At 38.8% G+C, this 20,409-nt stretch overlaps 1 protein-coding gene across 1 annotated transcript in view; it reads right to left on the minus strand.

Moving 5' to 3' along the window:
- DCC (DCC netrin 1 receptor) overlaps positions 1-20,409 on the minus strand; it is a 685,279-nt gene that overhangs the window by 61,530 nt on the left and 603,340 nt on the right. Inside the window, exons 20-21 of the mRNA XM_012801997.1 lie at positions 17,512-17,577; positions 4,113-4,275 (exon numbers count right to left, since the gene is read on the minus strand). Of these exons, the coding sequence (XP_012657451.1) occupies positions 4,113-4,275; positions 17,512-17,577 (229 nt within the window). The remainder of the gene's footprint in view (positions 1-4,112; positions 4,276-17,511; positions 17,578-20,409) is intronic.

Genomic DNA, 20,409 nt, shown 5'->3' on the forward strand with positions numbered 1-20,409 from the left:
TAGTGTCCTTGATTAGATTAGTGAACTTGATTAGATTAGTGTCCTTGATTAGATTAGTGAACTTGATTAGATTAGTGTCCTTGATTAGATTAGTGTAGTTGATTAGTTTAGTATAGTTGATTAGATTAGTGTCCTTGATTAGATTAGTATAGTTGATTAGATTAGTATGGTTGATTAGATTAGTGAGCTTGAATAGATTAGTGTCCTTGATCAGATTAGTGAACTTGATCAGATTAGTATAGTTTATTAGATTAGTGAGCTTGATTAGATTGGTATAGTTGATTAGATTAGTGAACTTGATTAGTGTGGTTGATTAGATTAGTGTCCTTGATTAGATTAGTGAACTTGATTAGATTAGTGTGGTTGATTAGATTAGTATCCTTGATTAGATTAGTGTAGTTGATTAGTTTAGTATAGTTGATTAGATTAGTGCCCTTGATTAGATTAGTATAGTTGATTAAATTAGTGACCTTGAATAGTGTAGTTGATTAAACTAGTGTCCTTGATTAGATTAGTGTGATTGATTAGTGTCCTTGACTAGATTAGTATAGCTGACTAGATTAGTGTAGTTGATTTGATTAGTGTAGTTGATTAGATTAGTGCAGCTGATTAGATTAATGGTTGTTGATTAGATTAGTGTAGGTCCTTAATCAGATACATTATTAATATAATATCTTCTAGTTGATGGCTTGACTGTTTACTTTCTAAATTATGCCTTTTTATGAAAAAGCTCTTACTATAATGGAGTTCAATGTATCACTCTCTCCATTTATATTTAATATTTCTGTATTCCATTTGAGAACTTCTTGCATACCCCCAAGGTTGTGAAGATACTCTTTCCGTTTTCTTCTAGATATTTGTTGTATTGTCTTTCACCTATGTCTATAATCCCCCAAAATCAATTTCTATAGATAGTGTAAGTAGAGGACAAAGCTCATTTTTTTCCTTTTTGGGTTTCAATTATTCCAGTAGCATTTTTTTAAAAGACCATCTTTTCCCCCATTGAACAGCCACAGCGTTGTCTAGTGGCTGAGTCCCAGGCTGGGCCCTGGGGTGTAGGTATTGGCACACCCCTTTTGCTTGGTAATAGGAGGATGACTCTGTCCTGACATGGCAGGTGGAAACCCCAACCATGCCCCCAAACAAGTCGACGTGAAGGGGTACTCTGGGAGGTTCTGGGTCACTTAAGGTTCTGAAGACTTAAGAAGCTTTGATTTCTGTGGCTCCATGTCACTCAGTTGACAAGCATTTGGGGCCCCTGGCTGTGTGGCGCTCTCTGCAGATGCCAAGCCGGGGCTCCTCCTTGTGGAGGTTTGTGCCTTTACTTTCCTTCAAGTACTAAAGGGCATGACTGACCGTGTTCACTCTCATCACACTCCCTCCTTTCAAGAGCTGTCTCTTTCATCAGGGTGTAAGGTCAGGGAAGGCAGGGATGGTGCCTGGTTGGACTCTGCTGCACTATGTGGACTCTAGCAAAAAGTGTGTTGAGTAAAGGAAAGAGAAAATAAATTGCCACATAGGGCAGCTGGCTGGCCTACAGAGTGAGCCCAACAGATGACAGAGAAACAGAGGCTTGCCTGGGGGCATCTGAGCCCTGAGCTGAGCAAATGCTGGGGAACTGGTACAGAAGCCTTCCTGCCATCTTTCCCATACCTGCTGCTTTGTTGTGGGTGGGGGCCCAGACTCACATGGTTGTGTGGAAGGAGAATGAGGGTGAAAATTTTGGAGCAGGCACTGGGACAAGGCCAGCGAGAGGAATCCCTGAATGGTAATCCACCCTGGCAAGTGTGCTGAAGGCCTGCAGTGATGAGCCATTGCTGGGGCCTTTGTACCTCTGCCCCTGGAGTAGAGAGGACAACTAGAGCTTTAGCCATGCAGGGCAGTGGCCACCTTCTCCAGCCCAGACCCTATCTGGGCCCAGCCTCCCCCCCACCTCTCTGACCCATGCCCATGCCTGACTTTTCCCTTTAAGATCTGCTCACATTCCCCACAGTAGTGGCTGGTAACTATGGAAACTACAATTAGACTGTTTTGCTCAATGTCTCTAAAAATTGCCAAGTGCAGGCAGTAGCACCCACTGACTAATCACAGACCTAGGCCAGGGTAGACTGTGATGCTGTTAAAATATTTTCAGCATTGACACACAATGTCCACTATTGGGGCACACTCAGTCAAGTTCTTGTCTGTGCCCAAGCTACTTTAACTCTGGCTAATTTAAATGGAAGAGGAAGTTGTTGAAGAGATCTTGGGTAGCTCATAGCATTGCCACACCAGATGCCTCCCTTGTCCCTGTGACACTGCCAACTCTGATCCTGGACTCAGTGTTGTCCCTATTGCTATGACCTGGACAAGTTTTCCCTACTGCTTCTTCTTTGTATCACTAGCTTCTTGGAGGGGAAGGTGCATTGGATTGGCCAAGCCCAGGTCCCGTGCTCTTGCCTACACCAGTTACTTTCATATGCATCTCAACCCTTCCTGTCCCACCCTTTCTAGCCTTCTGGTGTCCCAGGGCCCTATCCCGATGGATGGTTCCACTTAGGCTGCCTCACCCTCTGGTTTCGATTTGGTTGGACCAATGAAAGGTACCGGTAGAAAACTGGAGGGTGAGAGGAGAGAGAAGCCAGAGTATTTCTACTTGTTCTTGCTTTCTTCTCACACTAGTGTGGCAATTCAGGCAGTACCTGCATCCCTTCAAGACTTCAGGTCCCCTGGGCGGTCCTCTCTGAGAGCTCCAAACTCACCAGGATCCAGTTACACTGTGTCTTCCCCTTGCCCTTTCCACGCCTGGGGCATGGAAACAGATTCCTACTGTTGCTAATCTCTAAATGCCTTGGCATCTGTTATCAGTTCCCTTAACCTTGCCCACATCTCTATAGATAGCCCTTCATTAACTTCTCTCCAGAATCTCATCTGAGTGTGCCTGGTGTTTCCCATGGGGATATTGACTGAGTTGATACCTCAGGTTCAAAGAAGACTGGGAGTGTAAGCATCTGGCATTTCCGCTTCTAGAAAGTAGAAGGCAGGCTCTGCTTTGCAACAAGGCTTATCGGGAAGGAATCTTTCTTAAACATAGAAAAAGGATAAAAATGTACAGTATATATAACCACTTTTGTTTAATATTGTCTTGAGGTCCTCACCATTTTAATACAGCAAGAAAAAGAAATAATATATGTAAATTTTGGAAATGAACAAGTAAAACCATCTTCATTCACAGATGTCATGATTGTATACATAGATAATCCAAAATAATCTAAAAAGTTTAAAAAATAATAACTGAATTGAGCAAGTATCAGAAAGGTTGGTATAAAAATCAATTTTATTTCTAGATACTGGCAACTAACATTTGGACAGTGAGATATTTTAGATGCTATTCATAGGAAATATAAAATAGTATGGCTGCTATGGAAAACAGTATGGAATTTCCTTAAAAAATCAGAAATAGAACTGCCATGTGATCCAGCAGTCCCACTTGAAATGTATATATTCAAAAGGATTCAAACAGTATGTCAAAGAGATATTTGCCTATCCACGTTCATTGCAGCATCACTTACAATAACCAGGAGGTGGAAACAGCCTAAATATCCATTGAAGGATGAATGGAGAAATAAAACATGGCGTAGACATACAATGGGATATTATCCAGCATTAAAAAAGAAGGAAATCCTGTCATACGTTACAACATGGATGAACCTTGAGGACGCAATGTTAAGTGAAATGAGCCAGTAACAGGAAGAAAAATACTACTGTGTGAGTCCACCTTTATGAGGTGTACGAGATAGCAGAGAGGATTATAAGCAAGGGTGTGGTAGAGTCCCTTCTCCAAGTGTTACTTAAGAAATAGCTGCCCTCGCTTGAAAATAAGAAGTGATCTGGAGAAGTAAAAGTCAACAGAAATGCAAGTGAGCTCCATGTGGATTTCATTTGTTATTAAATCTGTAAGCTTAGCTCACTCATTTAATGATAAATCCAGAGTGGACAAAAGGTAAGGTTTTGCTGGAGTCAGGAGATAAGGAAATGTGGTGAGTTTTGAAAGAACACAGGAAGCGAACTCTCAAAAATGTAACCCCAAAAGATGGGGAATACTTTCCCCTGGGGAGCCAGGTGTTACCTACTTTCTCTGCTGGGCTGAAGAGCGTCGGGTGCAAATCACAGCCACGATCACCACTGCCAGCACTGTGATGACACCAACAGTGACCACAATGATCACAAGCAGGTTGCTGTTCTTCTGAGGGGTGACGCTGCCATGTGGGGGATGCATCTGTCCAATGGGTGGCTCTGGGGAAAGACAGGCAAATGGAGTTGAGGTTTAGGAAGCGGCAGCAGCAAGTGCTTGTCCAGCTCTCTCGGGGTTGTAAGGAGTTCCTGACTGTTCTGGGCATTCCTAAAGCTGGGGAAACCAAAAAGAGCAATGAAAAATGAAAAGAGACCTAAAATATCTCCACAAGAGAAAGGCAAACCCATGCCTGTGCAAAGAATTTGTTCCTAGCAGTGTTATTCAGAATAGCCACATGTGGAAATAACCTAAGTGTCTATGTACTGACAAATGAATAAATAAGTGTGGAATCTCCAAATCACAGAACACTGTCCAGCCATAAGAAGAAATGGCACTTGATGTGATGTGGTCGGACCACGGCAACATGGTGCTAAGAGAAAGAAACCAGACACAAAAGAAAATATCTGATATGGTCCCATTTATCTGAAATATCCAGAATAGGCAAATAGGCAAGAGAAAGTAGGCCAGCATTTGCCAGGCACTGGGGTAGGATTGCTAATGGGTAGAGGGTTTCCCTGGGTGATGAGAATATTCTGGAATTAGATGGTGGAGATGGTGGTACCACCTTATGAATAAATTAAAACCACTGAATTGTATACTTTTGAGGGATGAATTTCTGGTATATAAGCTATATCTTAACTTAAATAATCAAGCTATTGTATCAAGTGGAAAGGAAGAAGGGGGAGAAAGATGCAATTCGTACTTTAAGAATTCCGAAGTGATGAAAGGTGGAGAGGCTGTGGTTTACAAGGAAACACTGTTTATTTCTGCTGAGAAAGACAAACTCCTTGATCACAATCACTTACAACTTACTTCCATTCCTTTTGAGATGCTATCTCTAAAGTGCACTTGAGTTTCAACCGTCAGAGGTATATGAATCCCACTTAAGAGCAGCCATCAGGTTTGAAAGAGCTTCAGGAAGTCCCTAGACAAATGTTCAGCTGGTTGCATCAGGACCTCATGGTATAAAGTATTTGGGTAGAAAATACTGGAATAATAAGCCACTTGTGACAGTTTTTTACCTAAATAAGAATGGCTGATGAGCATTTCTATTGCTTCCTTCAGCCTCAGTCCATGATCAATCGATTAGAAATGATCCAGTTTATGACAGGTTTGTCATTATAAGTCATACATTTTTTAAAAAGTAAATATTAGCTTATGATTTTATTCATAGTTTAGAAAGTGGCAAAAAAGGAGTTTGGAGATTTTTCTAGACCTATGCTTGATTATTTTTCTTTCACAACCTGTATTCATTTTCTATAACTCCTGAGCAACAGTTAGGCTTTCTGAACCTCAGTGCCTTCATCTGTAAATGAGAATCATATTTATCATCTACAGTTACCATCAAGGTTAGAGAACATAGCTAGAAACCATCTCAGTGCTGACACAAATTACTTATAATAACATTATATAGCTGAAGCATTAATAAAATGTTGCCTAAATTAATAACCTACCATAGCGTTGCGGATACGTCCCGTGAGAACTTCCAAACTATACAATCATTAAGAATAATATTCTGTGAAAGATAAACTAACCTTTTCTCATAAATAACATAGTAACCCAGGACTTTGTCTGAAAATCCAAATATCTTTTGGCAAGTTACCTAAGCTCTTTTAAGAAGATGGTCACGAAAACATAAATGATTGCTGATTTATTATTCTTGGAAAAACAAGCTTCTGAAATAACTTGAATCTCAGAGGAAAAGAACTCATCAAATAGCACTTTCTGTTAAAAAAATTATGATTATACATGAAAGAAATAAGATTTCCTTGAAGTAATTTTTACATTTACCATAAAAGAATGAAGCCAACAGTGAAAGGTCAAAACTCTCTGTGTCATAGTTTTACTTATTATTTGAAAAGTTATTTTACAGTAGTATCTCAATATGCCCTTTCTGTGCTTAACAAATTAATTTATTGGAATAAATTAACCTTTTATGTGAGAACTTACTAAGAGAGATAGTTGGGGAATCTTATAGATTATTATTAATCGTGACTTAAACTTACCAGCACACCATTTCTGATAAACCTAATTTGAGTTATACATAATTGTACACCTTATGAACATTTTCAAAAACCTGGTAAGTTAAAATTATTCAAATTTCTACTCTTATTTCTTTCCACCCAGGAAGACATTGTACTTCAGGTCAAAAAATAATGATTCTGGATTCTGGTCAGCACTAGTAAGGTTTTATTGATATCTTTTGCCCAGGAGAGTGAGGGTTTATTGGGACTCCATTATAAACCATTATGCCATCATCATGAAAGTTCCCATCAGTTGAAAATTTGGTATTCAATGTCTTTCATTAATTTCCCAATCTTAAATTGAGGCTGAATAATCAGACTATCTGACACCAAACAGGTAATTAAGAAAGTTAAATACAATGGTGTCTTTAGAGGCAATTTTTGTTATTTGCCGGAGTTGTGTTTTATAAGGTTGCCACAAATATGGAATTAGTAAAAACTGAACTGTTAAGAAACACAAGGTTAAGTTCCTGTGAGCCTCTGGTTACAACACTTTGTTAACAAATCAATATAGACTTTGTTTTATGTTTCCACTTAAAGACTTTTTAAATTTTTTATTTCAGATTTATATGAGGGTTTAAGTGATTGAGTTAACATTGTATTTCTAAGGTGAAGTTCAAGTTGTAGTTAAGCTCTCCTCCACTGGGGGTGCTGTAGAGCTCACCAGTTTCCTGCCCACCTCCCTTTCCCTTTTCCTTCTTCCTCCTCCCCTACTAGAAAATACTTGTGTTTTTCTCTTGTGTGAGTGGGTAGTTGTTTTTCTAATGTTTTTGTATTAGTATTAAGGACATTGGATACTGGCTTTTTCATTCTTGTGATACTTTACAAAGTATCCTAAGAAGAATGAGTTTCAACTCCATCCAGGTATACTATACAATATTTTATATATTATGTTTACTACATAATATTCACTCATTAATTTTGAAACAAATTAATGCCTGAGAAAATCTTATCATATGTATTTTCTCTGTAAATCATATCACAACACTAGAAAGTACTTCAGTGCACTGTTTGGGGTCTATTTTTAACAGTGAAATCACCAACAAGCAGCACAAAAATGGCATTAAATATACCACAGGAAGGGCACTTTCTTACAGTGGGAGAATTGAAACAAAAAGTGAGGGTGTCAGTCCCTCTGTTCCACCTCAGCTCGGTACATGAGCACCAGGTAACTCAAAATTTTGCCAGTCTCTACCTGTTCATGAATGACTGTGAAAGCACTGTGAACATTTACTTGAAATAAATTTAGCATGTGGATGAATTCACAGATAGAGTCTGAAGTGAGGATAGACTACACATTTTAAAATATCAAAAGACTAAACCAAAGTAGGAAAACTTCCAGAGCATACAAACCTAAATTAGTGAAGAAAGATATTGTGGGAGATGCCCAACTCCAGAAGGGGCCAATAATACTTGCCATTTTTCAGGCTTTAGTAAGGGAGACTACAAGAGGTAATTCAAAGACTTGTAAATATCCTCCAGAGCACTGTGATTATTTCAAGAGATAAAGGGTGCTCCAAATTGACCACAGCCTTGGCACTGATCTGGAACTCTGTGGACATTATGTATTTCATCCTATGTGATTTTCCCAATTTAAAAGAAAGAAATAGCATCACAATACATCTGTCCCTTCTGTTAGCATGACAGTGTGGGTATCCTGTGACTGAGTAATTAGGACTTACCTGTTTCAGTAAAAATCAATGCATCAATTTTTTTTTTTTAATCCTGTAGACTTTCCATCCCTATTTATTTTCATGCTGGTTGATTACAATACGATGTCTTAACTTTTTTCTACTAAATTTAATAAAGGCAAATTTAATAATGTGATCGTTCTAAAGTGGTACTAAAGAATGAAATTTTATTTAGTTGAATGACAACTTTAATTTTTTTTTTAATTGCACAGATTTCAAAAAATCCTGTGCTTTATTTTTTTTTATATTTTCCTCCCATGAAAACTTTGTAGTCAGCTCATTGGTAGGCAGGAGCACTGAGTGCTTAGTTACATGTGAATGTGAGAACACAGGTTCACATCATAGCAAAGAAAAGCAGGCAGTGAATGTCACTAGTTGGGGGTTAGGCTTCACTCCTACAATCACAGTTTCTTGTGATAACAGCTTTGCTACTGTTAGAACACCTTGAGCTCACTGGGCCTTAGTCATTTTCCAAATCTTTAAGTTTGAACAGAAATTTATATGGCCTTGATCATTTCAATGTATTTTCCCATAAAATAAGGTGCTTTAGTCAGTCAGCTGGAAGAGAACACACAGAACGGAAGCCACTATTTCCTAGAATGAGATATTAATTAGCATGATGGGGGGAGAGGAGCTCCTTGGTCAATTAAGATGAGATCACATCTATGGTTTATCCTATGGGGGTACATGTGAGTCTTTCTAAATGTAGAATATAAATGTCTTAACACAATAACTACGAAAATGACATGAAGGCTATATTAACCAGATGCATGAAAGTATTTCAAACTGTATATAGAAACAACACACTGTACCCCATGATAGTATTAATGTACACAGCTATGACTTAATAAAAAAAAATGGAAAACATATTTTTTTTTTAAATTTCAGATTTTTAACATGTTAATGTTAACTCTGAATTACCAGGAGGGGTGTGGCAGAGAATATGCTTAATCATTTAATAAATACATATTAAAAATTCAGTTAAGTATTGGGGATTGGTGGTCTGATCAAAAGAGGTATGATTATTGACCTCACAGAGCTTACAACACACTGGAAAAGATAATCTTAAACAATTTACTCGGCAAATAAATACAGGCATACTTAGGAGATATTCCAGGTTCAATTCTAGATCATCACAATAAAGAAAATATTGCAAGAAAGTGAATCACACTAATTTTTTGTTTCCCAAGGCATATAAAGTTATGTTCACACTAAACCATAGTCTATTAAGTATATAATTGCATTATACCTAGAAAAAAATGTACATAATTTAAAAAGACTTCATTGCTTAAAAATATGCTACTATCATCTGAGTCTTCAGAAAGTTGTAATCTCTTTGCTGGTAAAGGCTTTTGCCTGCTGACTGATCAGGGTGGTGGTTGCTGAAGGTTGGGGTCATTGTAGCAATTTCTTAACATAAGACAGCAAAGACAGTTGCTGCATCAATTGACTCTTCCTTTCATGAAAGATTTTTCTGCAGCAAGCAATGCTGTTTTGAAGCATTTTACCGGTGGTAGAACTTCCTTCAAAACTGAAGGTTATATCAACTAAGTTTATGTAATATTCTAAATCTTTGGTTGTCATTTCAACAATGTTCACAAAATTTTCGCCAGGAAGATTTTATCTCAAGAAATTACTTTCTTTGTTCATCCATACGAAGCAACTTGTTATCCATTTGAGTTTGATCATGAGTTTTCAGAAATTAGTCCCATCTTTAGACTCCACTTCTTTTTTTTTTTTTTTTTTTGAGACAGAGCCACAAGCTGTCCCCCTGGGTAGAGTGCTGTGGCATCACAGCTCACAGCAACCTCCAACTCCTGGGCTCAAGCAAGTCTTCTGCCTCAGCCTCCCAAGTAGCTCCCACAGACGCCCACCACAACACCTAGCCATTTTTGGTTGCAGCTTTCATTGTTGTTTGGCAGGCCAGGGCTGGATTTGAACGCACCACCTTAGGTGTACGTGGCTGGCACCTTAGCCACTTGAGCAACAGGCGCCGAGCCTAGACTCCACTTCTAATTCTAGTTCTCATTATCTATACATTTTCAGTCTCGAATGCCTCAAAGTTATCCATGGGGATAGGAGTCAACTTCTTCCAAACATCTGTTAATGGTGATATTTTGGCCTCCTCCCATGAATCACAAATGTTCTTAATGGCATATGGAATGTTGAATCCTTTCCAGAAGGTTTCTGATTTACTTGCAGAGCTTTGTCATAGGAATTGTTATCAATGGCAGTTATAGCTTTATAAAATGCATTTTCTTAAATAATAAGACCTGAAAGTTGAAATCAATCCTTGATTCTTGGAATGCAGACTAGATGTATTATAGGTGTGAAAACAACATTAATCTACTTGTATGTATCATGATAACCCTTGGATGACTAGGTACATGGTCAAGGAGCAGTAATACATTAAAATAAATCTTTTTTTCTGAGCAGTGCATCTCGACAGAGGGCTTATAATCTTTAGAAAACCATCTTTAGAAAACTAAGATCATTGGAGGGGCTAATGAGCATTGGCTTCATTCAACTCAAAGTCACCAGCTCCTAACAAAGAAGTCAGCCCATCCTTCGAAATTTTAAAGCCAGACATTGACTTCCCTTCTCTAGCTATGACATCTTCTTTCAGAGTAAGTCTGTTTCATTTACACTGACAGTCTGTTGTTTATCATAGCCATCTTCCTCAGCTATTTTAGCTGAATCTTCTGGATAACTTGCTGCAGCATCTACTTTGGCATTCGCTGCTTCACCATGAGTGCCAGAGCTGGTAGGGGCTCATGAATGTTATGGAGATGGCTTTGTCTTTAAATCTCACAAACCAACCTCCACTAGTTATAAACTTTTCTTCTGCATTTTCTTCACCTCTTTCAGCCTTTGTAGAATTGAAGAGAGTTAGGGATTTGCTCTGGATTAGGTTTTGGCTTAAGGGAATGTTGTGGTTGAGTTGATCTATCCAGACCACTCAATCTTTCTCTGCAGCAGCAAGATGCTATTTCACTTCTCATCACTTGTATGTCAACTGAAGGAGCACTTCAACTTTCCTTCAAGGACTTTTTCTTTGCATTCACAATGTGACTGGCTGGCTGGTGCACGAGGCCTGACTTTCAGCCTATCTCGCCTTTTGACTTCCCTCCTCACTACCATTAAGTCTAGCCTCTGATTGAGAGTGAGAGATATGCAACCCTTTCTTACACCTGCACACTTTGAGGCCACTGTAGGGTTCTTAACATGCACAAATTCAAATTATTATGTCTCAAGGAATAGGAAGACCCCGGGAGAAGGAGGGAGATGAGATGAGGGGATGGCCAATAACCGGAAGAGTAGACACACACATCTAATATCAATCATGATCACTGCTTCTATAAATGCATTTGTGACAGGCTAACACAATGACAATACTAACATTAAAGATCATTGATCACAGATCACCAGAAAAGATGCAATAATAATTAAGAAGTTGAAATACTGTGAGACTTCCCAAAATATGACAGACATGAACTGAGCACAAACTGTTGGAAAAATGGTACCAGTAGTCTTGGGCAAGGCCATATTGGCACAAACCTTCAGTTTATAAAAAAACTCAATAAAGGAAAGCACAATAAAACCAGGTTTGCCTGTATAAAATAACAATTATATTTGGTGCCAAAGAGGAAAGTGGGAGAGTTCATTGTAGACAGATCTGAGCACACACGTTTGTTGGTAGGGGCTCATGAAAGACCCCATATGGAAGCAACATTTAGGCTGAATCATGGGGTATCTTTAGGAGTTAGTTCCTGGTTCTTTACAAGAGAACTGAGAGCAGGATATAGACCATTAGGAGCAAAGTGGGGAATGGCACACAATGAGGCTGGAAAGAAAAACAGGACCCAGACGTGCGGAGCCCAGTAGATCACATTTGGTTATTCTAAATGCAGTGTTAGGCCCTTTAATGGTTTTCAGGAAGAGAGGACAGATTTGATTTGCCTTAAGAAGACCATTCTGGCTGCTGTGTGGAGAGGGCTTGGTGGTGGAAGCAGAGAGACCAGCAAGGAGGATATTGAAGTTCTCCAGGTGGGAGATGATGCTAGCTTGAACTGAGATGTGATAATAACAATGAAATAACGTGGACAGATACACAAAATAGTTTGGATGTAAATGAGCAAAACCTGGGTTGGGTATGGGAGAAAAGAAGAAGACAGAGTCAGGTTCAGGCTTAAGCAAGAGTCCATATGTGTGAGATGAGGGAGCAGCTGAGAGAGAAGGGTCAGAGAGGGAAGAGCAAAGTTCAGTCTTGAGTACTTCAGAGTGGAGATCTCATGATAAATGCTGCTACCGAGGCAGCCAGGACACTTACATCTCTCTGCACTGGAGATATAAATTTTGGACCTGGCACATGGATAGAATTTGAAGCCCAGGGAATGAAGGAGATTATAAAAACAAAGAGGTTAAAAGAGAGCAGAGAAGCTCTCTAAAGGCTAAGCCCTCTACTATTCAAATAGAAGGGAAAGCCCTGGCCAGAAGGATGTGAGTGTCCAAACCAGTCTCCCAATGCTTCATCAGAGCTTCTCAGGGGCCCATGTGCCTTGAACAACCTTTAGGGAATGGTAATCTAGCTTAATGGTTTCACCTGGAAAGATTTTGCCTCGTAAGGGGAAATCCAGCAATTTCTAGAGATACTTGGATCTGTTAAAATATGGGAGAAGAGAGATGCTGTTGGCCTGCAGTGGGTAAAGGCAGGGACACTGCTATATACACCATAGAGGGCAAGATAGTAGACAGGGCAAGGAATGATGGAGCACGACGTGTTGAGGGTAAGAAGCGCTTCTCTAGTGTAATGCTTCCCATGTCCACATCCACAGAATTTCAATGACTTGACTAGTCACATGGCACTAAGCTCTGGCAAAGCCAGGTCTCCAACCTGGGGTCTGAGATTACACAGACTCTTAAATCTTTTCGGATAGATAATGGGTGAACGACAGGTGAGCATGGTATCTTGTCACCACTGGACTAGAACCTAGGCCCACAGCTCTCTCCAGGTTTCTTTCCACCCAGGAAATGACTGCAAAAGTTTATTATAAATCTTTCCTTTGGCATTAAAATGTCTGTGAGTACGGCACTGAGTGTGTTCTAATAGGTCAGCAGTCTCGGGATGATCATTTCATAGAAATACCAAAAAAGCTTTCTGTATAAACTATTTAGATTAGTTAAAATGTTACTCAATTCTGAAAATAATGTAATAGTTTTTCACAAACAGAGGGAAAACTATGGTCTTTCTTCTGACACACACCCTGACAGAGTTTGTCAAATTTTTCTGAGCACTTCATACAAGTCTGAAAGTTCAAAAATTAATTAATGGTGGAGATCTAATTTTTGATTAATAATGCTGTGCCAAAGTATTAAAATCTGTTAAGTTTAACTTTGATTTTCAAGGTTGAGGTCAATAAAAAAATTTTATGGGGTTTATGGATCTTTTAATCAAAGTTATTAAACTGATTTTGCAAATTGTACACAGAGTTATTCACAAAAGGAAATCTTCAGTTTGTCTTCCCCAATGGAGAAAAGCAGGATTATGTCAAAGTAATTTTTATAGTTCCCGTCATTCATACAAATATAAACTATAAAATGCATTTTCAGAAGTTGAAGATTTTTCTGTGTTAAGGACGTGGACTATAATCTGAAAGTGAATGAATCATAAAAGAAAAATAAGACCACATGGCCCCATATTAGCTCTGATTCTACCTGCCATCTGAAAATAATTTAGGAAGCCTCTTCAGTTTCTGCAATTTAATTAAGGACTTCCAACTACAGAAGTAAACATGAACTATAGCTTTGTTTTTCTTTATTTGAATTTCACAAGTGCATTTTTAAAGGAGTGGCGTGCTGTAAGACAAAGTAAGTGATCGATGAGGTCTCAATTTATTTGCAGCTGGCTTGAGTACCCTGACAATGAGCCATTATTCTATTACAATGCTTTGAAGAAGGAACACAGCAAGTGTGGGGAGAGTGAGGAGACCTCTATAATTCTGTCACTCTAAAGGCTGGTGTATGAAATTTCATCGTATGCTAGGTTTATAAACTCAAGCTTTAAAATGTTGTTGTTGACGCAGCCTATTCTGTAAAGGTGGCGCAGAATTGGAGTTTTGTCACCCAAGGGCCTCAGTTGCACATCTATCTACATGGACAATATACCCATTCTTAAAGCTGAAGACATTAGCAATATTTTAACGAGGAAGTTAGGGTTTTCAGAGGTCTCTGCTGATTTGCTTGTCATAGCTCAAGCTAAAGTCGAATTGCCTATTTACCTTAATTTATTTGCTAGCAAAATAAAGTAGGAAATAGATAAAGTTTGCACTCCACCGCCCATGTGTCTCTGAGGTTATCAATTCCTCTGAATCAGCCAAGTAACCTGTAATAACTTATTATTCAAGCAGAGAATGTAGAAATATTCCAGGTTATATGAATTATTCAGCCCATTCATTTAACAGAAAATCCCTACACCATCATTAAGGGATACAGGGAATGGGGGAGGGATGTCAGTAATCTATCTAAGCCGGTTCTGAACCCCTGGATGCCATTAGTCTATTTTATTTTCATGACTTTCTCCTGTGAAGTGCTGTTTATCAGGTCATATTTAATTGTAGTTATTTTTCTCACTAGGAATCTTAAATGGAAAAAAGAATAAATACAATGGCAGGGATTTCTCTCAATTGCCATTCTCCTCCCCTGCCTGACACTTTTGAAAAGGAAAGCTGTTGTTGATGTGTATAGTCTTGTCAAGTAGGGCCTGAGGTCTGTTTTCAGCCAAAAATTCATTTTAACTTGAAAGGCAAGTTCAAATGGTCAGCACTAATCTTTATAATGTGATCCAAAATCGGGATTCCCAGATTTAGTAATTAAAAATACAGGCGATCCAGTCAGATTTGAGTTGTCTCTTTTGCTTATGTAGGTCGAGGTGCTTATGTACAATGAGATGGAAATTCCTTGCAAAATTTTTCTTGATGTCTTTATTCCTAGGTAATTAGAAGTAATTCAGTTATTTTCCTAGGCCTTCTTGTACTTTTACTTGCAAAATCTGGCAATTCTGCCCAAGATTAGGGTCTTTTAGGACATATGGCTTAAGGGGGGGGGTGGGGGCTTACCCTGCTCCCCCATTAATGCTCATAACCACTGCTCAGTAGTGAGTAGAAGCTACGAGGAGACAACTGCACCTTCTTAGTTATCCACACCAATTCCCTCTTTAATTTTGCAGCACTGTGATTTTTCAAAAAGTACTATCCCTTGTCAGAATAGTCATGCCCTTAAGTGGGGATGAATTCCAGTTTGAAACTCCCCATAGAAACAGCATGTGCTTCTCTATCTCAGGGTATAAATATTACAATTATGTTTTCCCCACACAATTTTAACAGCTTCCTTCCACCCTCTTATACCTCCCTGGGTATTTTCTCACCTGTTTTCATCTTTCCAGAGCTTATTTGTCTGCTTTGTCCACCGTCTTGGTTCATTGTACCTGGTTTCCCTTTCAATTTGTGCCCATAGCTCATTTCAAGTGCCCTGTACTCACCCAGGGTTTAGTAGCATTTCTTGGCTGTTTGAATGAATGAAATGTGTTGGGCACGTTGTAGAGATTTAAGATAAAATTTGAAGCAGGAATTATTGAAGCTTGAAAAGTTTAGGGGAGGGACTATCCTTATGGAAGCCATGTTAGGGAGCACAGCTCTGGTCTGCTTCCAGCCTCAACCTGTCCCTCTCTCTCCTCTGCTTTGAGCTCCCCAGCCTGCCTGCTGTGCATGTCAGGGGCTACCAGAGCCAGGCATTAGCTGCGACCAGAGTCTACAGCTCTGATACCTATGAGGGATAATAATGTTTCTGGAATGAAGACGCAGAAAATAGAAAGGTGTAAGGAACTTGAAAAGAGTGTGCTGGGAATACGTTCTGAGATGCTTAAGAGAAATATGCTCAGGAGGCTGGTTATGATCTGAAGGACTGTGTCCCTCTGAAATTCACATGATGAAACATAGTCCCAGGTAAGGTGGTATTAAGGGGTGGGCCTTTGAGAGGTGACCAGGTAATAAGGGTGTAGACCTCCTGGGTGCCCTCTTGAAAGAGGCCTGAAGGAGCTTTCCCCTAATACCATGGGAGGACACAGCCAGCAGGTGCCCTCTCTGAAGCACCAAATGAGCCCTCCCCTGACACGCAATTTGTTGACACCTTGTGCTTGGACTTCCAGCTTCTAGAAATATGAGCAATAAATTTCTGTTGTTTATAAATTACCCATCTAAGGCATTTTGTTATAGCACCAGGCATGCATTTAGACAAAGTTTAAACATAGGAACTTATACTTGTTTCTGGATAGATAAAAGGCATTAAAAGCAGAAGAAGGTATACCAGACAACTCAAAAACAAAAAAAGTCAGACAGCAAAAATATATTCTTGAGTCTACCACTGGTCAGAGGTTAGAACACACTAAAACTTTAACCCAAGAACCTGGTGATCTGGCATATTCCTCAGATATATATATATATAACATATATAAAGGACTATACAGGAAATATCCAGCCATCGTTAAACACACACACACACATAAATCCATTTTCTTTGGGGAAATAGATGCATTCGATTATCATAGTGTATAATAGAAAATATCACTTAACTCACCCCTATATTCTAATCTGATACTCAGAAAACAACTTTCAGACAATTCTGGCTTCCAGGAGACTACCCAAATGAAAATTTATCTGTTCGGTAATCAAATTCTCATGAAAACTTGCTAAAATGGCTAAATAAATAAATGTGTTATTTCATAAAATACTGCATAGCAGTAAAGATGAATGAGAGCTATTTGTAAACACGTGAGTAAATCATAAAAATGAAGTTAAAAATGAAAGCATATTGCAGCAGGATACACATGGTATGATACCATTTCTACAAATTTGTAAAAATGTAAAATAATACTATTTAGTGATACATATAAATCTGTAGGAAACATCAGACTGGGAGTGTTTACATCACAGTGAGGAAGGGGTGATGGTGGAGAAGTATGTGGTAACCCCGAGGCATATGAGAGATTTCAAGTGTGTTGAATATTTAGTATCTTAGCCTTGGTGGTGGGAAATAAGATACTATTAGAAAAAATGGGCTCTGCAGACAAAAAGTACCAGTAGCTTTAAGTTATATAATTGAGTTGAGTTTTAGTTCAATCAACCTTAGTATCACCTTTCCTTAAAAAAAAAAAATAGATTTTTGCCATATTTTACATACTTCATAATGCTTATTTTAAAATCTAAAAGGTATTTAACAGCTTTCTATCATTTATAAAACGCTCATGTTGCGTTTCTCTATTTTAATGCATCTGTCAACTCTCATTGGCATCATCTCCTGGTGGAAAGCACCACAGGTTTGTTAATAACTTCATCTATTATTGCACTAAATACCTAAGTCCAGGGTTCTTGGCACTTATAGTCAATAAAAAAAAAATTGCTTTGGATGCTCTACAGTTAGCCATTTAATTAATCTAACTAAGTCACTAGAACCTAATTTATATACTTACCATTTAGGGTGCTTCTATCAATCAAATTAGTATCAACGGGCCAATAACCTCCATCTCCATGGCGACCTGTTTATTGGGAAAGCATGACAGAGCGTGAGTCAGCATATAAACCGTGAAAGCACACATGAAACAACACGAACATACAAAACAATACCTACTGCAAGATGCACAATAACTGAATGCTAGTTTAGCCATCTCCAAGAAAGCCTCACAATATTGATGCCTTTGTACCTATGACCAAGTTTTATATTCCATGTGTGAGAAAAATTGTTTACAGAAATAAACTTTCTGAAACAAGCTCAATTCAATTTTTCTCTGAGAAGCCATCCCTATCATCTTTTGGTTTTCTTCAACATTCGCATTAAAGTATCAAAGAAAGGATTCAAACATGGTATCAGTCTAGATGTTGTTCTTTTCAGCTCTTCAAAACAGAAATGAGGTAGGTGTCATGGCTTCTAGGTCCTGCCAATTTTGTCATCCACTTGACATGACTGTGGGAAATTGTTATTATCATCTTACAAGGGACAGAATATTTCTTTCATCTTGCAACGGGGCTTAAGTATTCTTTTTACATGTGCTGAAGAAGGCAGATAGAAAAGAGACACTAGATTAGAAGTTGGTGGCTAAGCCACAGCCCATACCTTCTGAATATTTCCTACAAATGCTCTATGAAAGGGAGAAGGCTCCTCAGTTGAGGCTCCTTCCAAGAGGTATCTAACAGTTGTAAAAGTAGTACCGCATCACAAAGTCCCAAAGGTGCAGATGCTGGTGTGGATGTGGAGAGAGGGAAAGACTTTTACATTGCTGGTGGGACTGCAGACTAATACAGCCTCTTTGGAAAGAAGTATGGAGAACCCTCAAAGAACTCAAATTAGAACTCCCATTTGACTCTGCAATCCCACTCTTAGGCATGTACCCAGAAGAAAAAAAATCCTTTTCTCATAAACACATTTGCACTAGATTGTTTACTGCAGCTCAATTTACAATTGCCAAGAGGCAGAAACAACCTAGATGCCCACCAAACCAGGGATGGATTAACAAGCTGTGGTATATGTATACCATGGAATACTATTCAGCCATAAAAAGATGGTGACTTTTCATTTTTCTATTAACCTGGATGAAGGTGAAACACATTCTTCTTAGGAAAGTATCACAGGAATGGAAAGGCAAATATCCAATGTACACAATACAATGAAGCCAGCAGATGGTCTAATTCACACCAACCTAGGAGGAATTCAATTTCAATTCAACTTGGAGAGAGGGAAATGAGGGGGGAGAGGTTTGGGATGCTCCTACTTACTGGGCACAATGTAGGGTATAGGGTACACCTTTTGGGTGAGGGACACAACCACAAGAAGGAATCTACCTAGCAAATTCAAATATTGTGAACTGGTTGTTTGAAACTCTCACATTAACCTGAAATTTAAAAATCAAAATATTTCTTAAAAAAACAAACAAAAGGATATTGAGCCAAGAATTAGCCAGAAAGAATTATACTATCATCCAAAATATAATTAATGGTATTTAACTCCAGGTGATCCTTTCCCCTATTGATATATTTGTAGAACTGTAATTATTAATGTTTGATTAGGTTTCAAGTTCTAGACCCCCAGAAGAAAACATTTGAGAGCTGAATTTGTATGTGAACACACACCAGAATACAGATAATTCTCCAATTCGTTTGTTTAAAATCATGATTTCTTAAAGCACTTCTAATTAGCGGATGACGTAGAGGAACCCAGCTGGGGCTGTCAGCTACAGTAACATAGGTTGTTTCCTCACATTTATAGATTTCATTTTTCTTCATCTTTATGACTTTCAAGTCCTGACCCTGTGACATTCTTTTGCATAACAAACACTCCTCTTTCTAAACCCTTCCCAAGATTTCATCACTTTCTTTGCCAAAGAGCTTTGAAGAAATAGCTTAGAATCTGGTTCCCTGACTATACATTCATGATTTTAAAAATTCTTTTGATATCAAGTTAGAGCTGAAGTTAGGATGTCAAGCTTCCAAGAAGCAATAAAAGGAATTAATCCAATTACATTATATTACATCTTCAGCATAAAATGGAACATTTGAAATCTGCTGGGCCAGGGACTGGGAGTGCATAAAGAAGGGAAGTGAAGTGAGAGGCTCCCAGGGGTGGGGCAGGGAGGAGAAGCAGCGGGGAGAGAAGCAATTGAAAGGAGCAGACATTGGGAAAATATCAGTGGGCTGACTAAAGTATGGGCAAGTCTAGCCCTTTCCCAAATGCTTTGTTTACGTAATTCTGACATACCTGAGGTTTCAGTGAGCGGAGGATAAGCGTTACCCATGGGGAACCAGGAGATCTATGTTGGAAGAACAGAGGCAACCCAGAGGTTCTATATGAATATTAAGACAGCTTTTTCTAGGAACTGAAAGCAGCTAGATTGCAAAGCAGTCAGCCAAAAGAGATGCTAACAACCCCATCACTGAAGGCGGGAAAGCAATAAAGGGTTTCTGTTGGGAATAATCCTGGAAAGGCTGGAAATTAGGTAGGTGGCCTCTGGAGGGCTTTCCTTTCCTCTAGCATCCTGACAAATGTCTTTTTAATGAAGTTTCCAACTCCCCCTGCTAGTCTGTGGGAGGATGAGCAAACAAACCCACAAATACATCTGTGTATTACTTAGACATAAAGCTCTGTAGGTCAAGCTCCCCTAAGGTAGAGCAAGGCCATTGATTACATTGTGAATTTCAAAAGGTAGAAAAGCAATCAGACATCACACATGTCAGATCACTGGGTAAGATAAAGCAACTCTGGTAATACTTCCAAATAAGAGAGGGCATGTTAAAACTGGGGCATTCTGCCTACAGAATACAGTGTATTGATGTATGTTAATGTTTTGTTGGTTCTAATTAAACTGATACCACAAAAA

Source organism: Otolemur garnettii, unplaced genomic scaffold (genome assembly GCF_000181295.1).
Source record: "Otolemur garnettii isolate 467f Iridium unplaced genomic scaffold, OtoGar3 scaffold00012, whole genome shotgun sequence".
NCBI classification, from domain to species: Eukaryota; Metazoa; Chordata; class Mammalia; order Primates; family Galagidae; genus Otolemur; species Otolemur garnettii.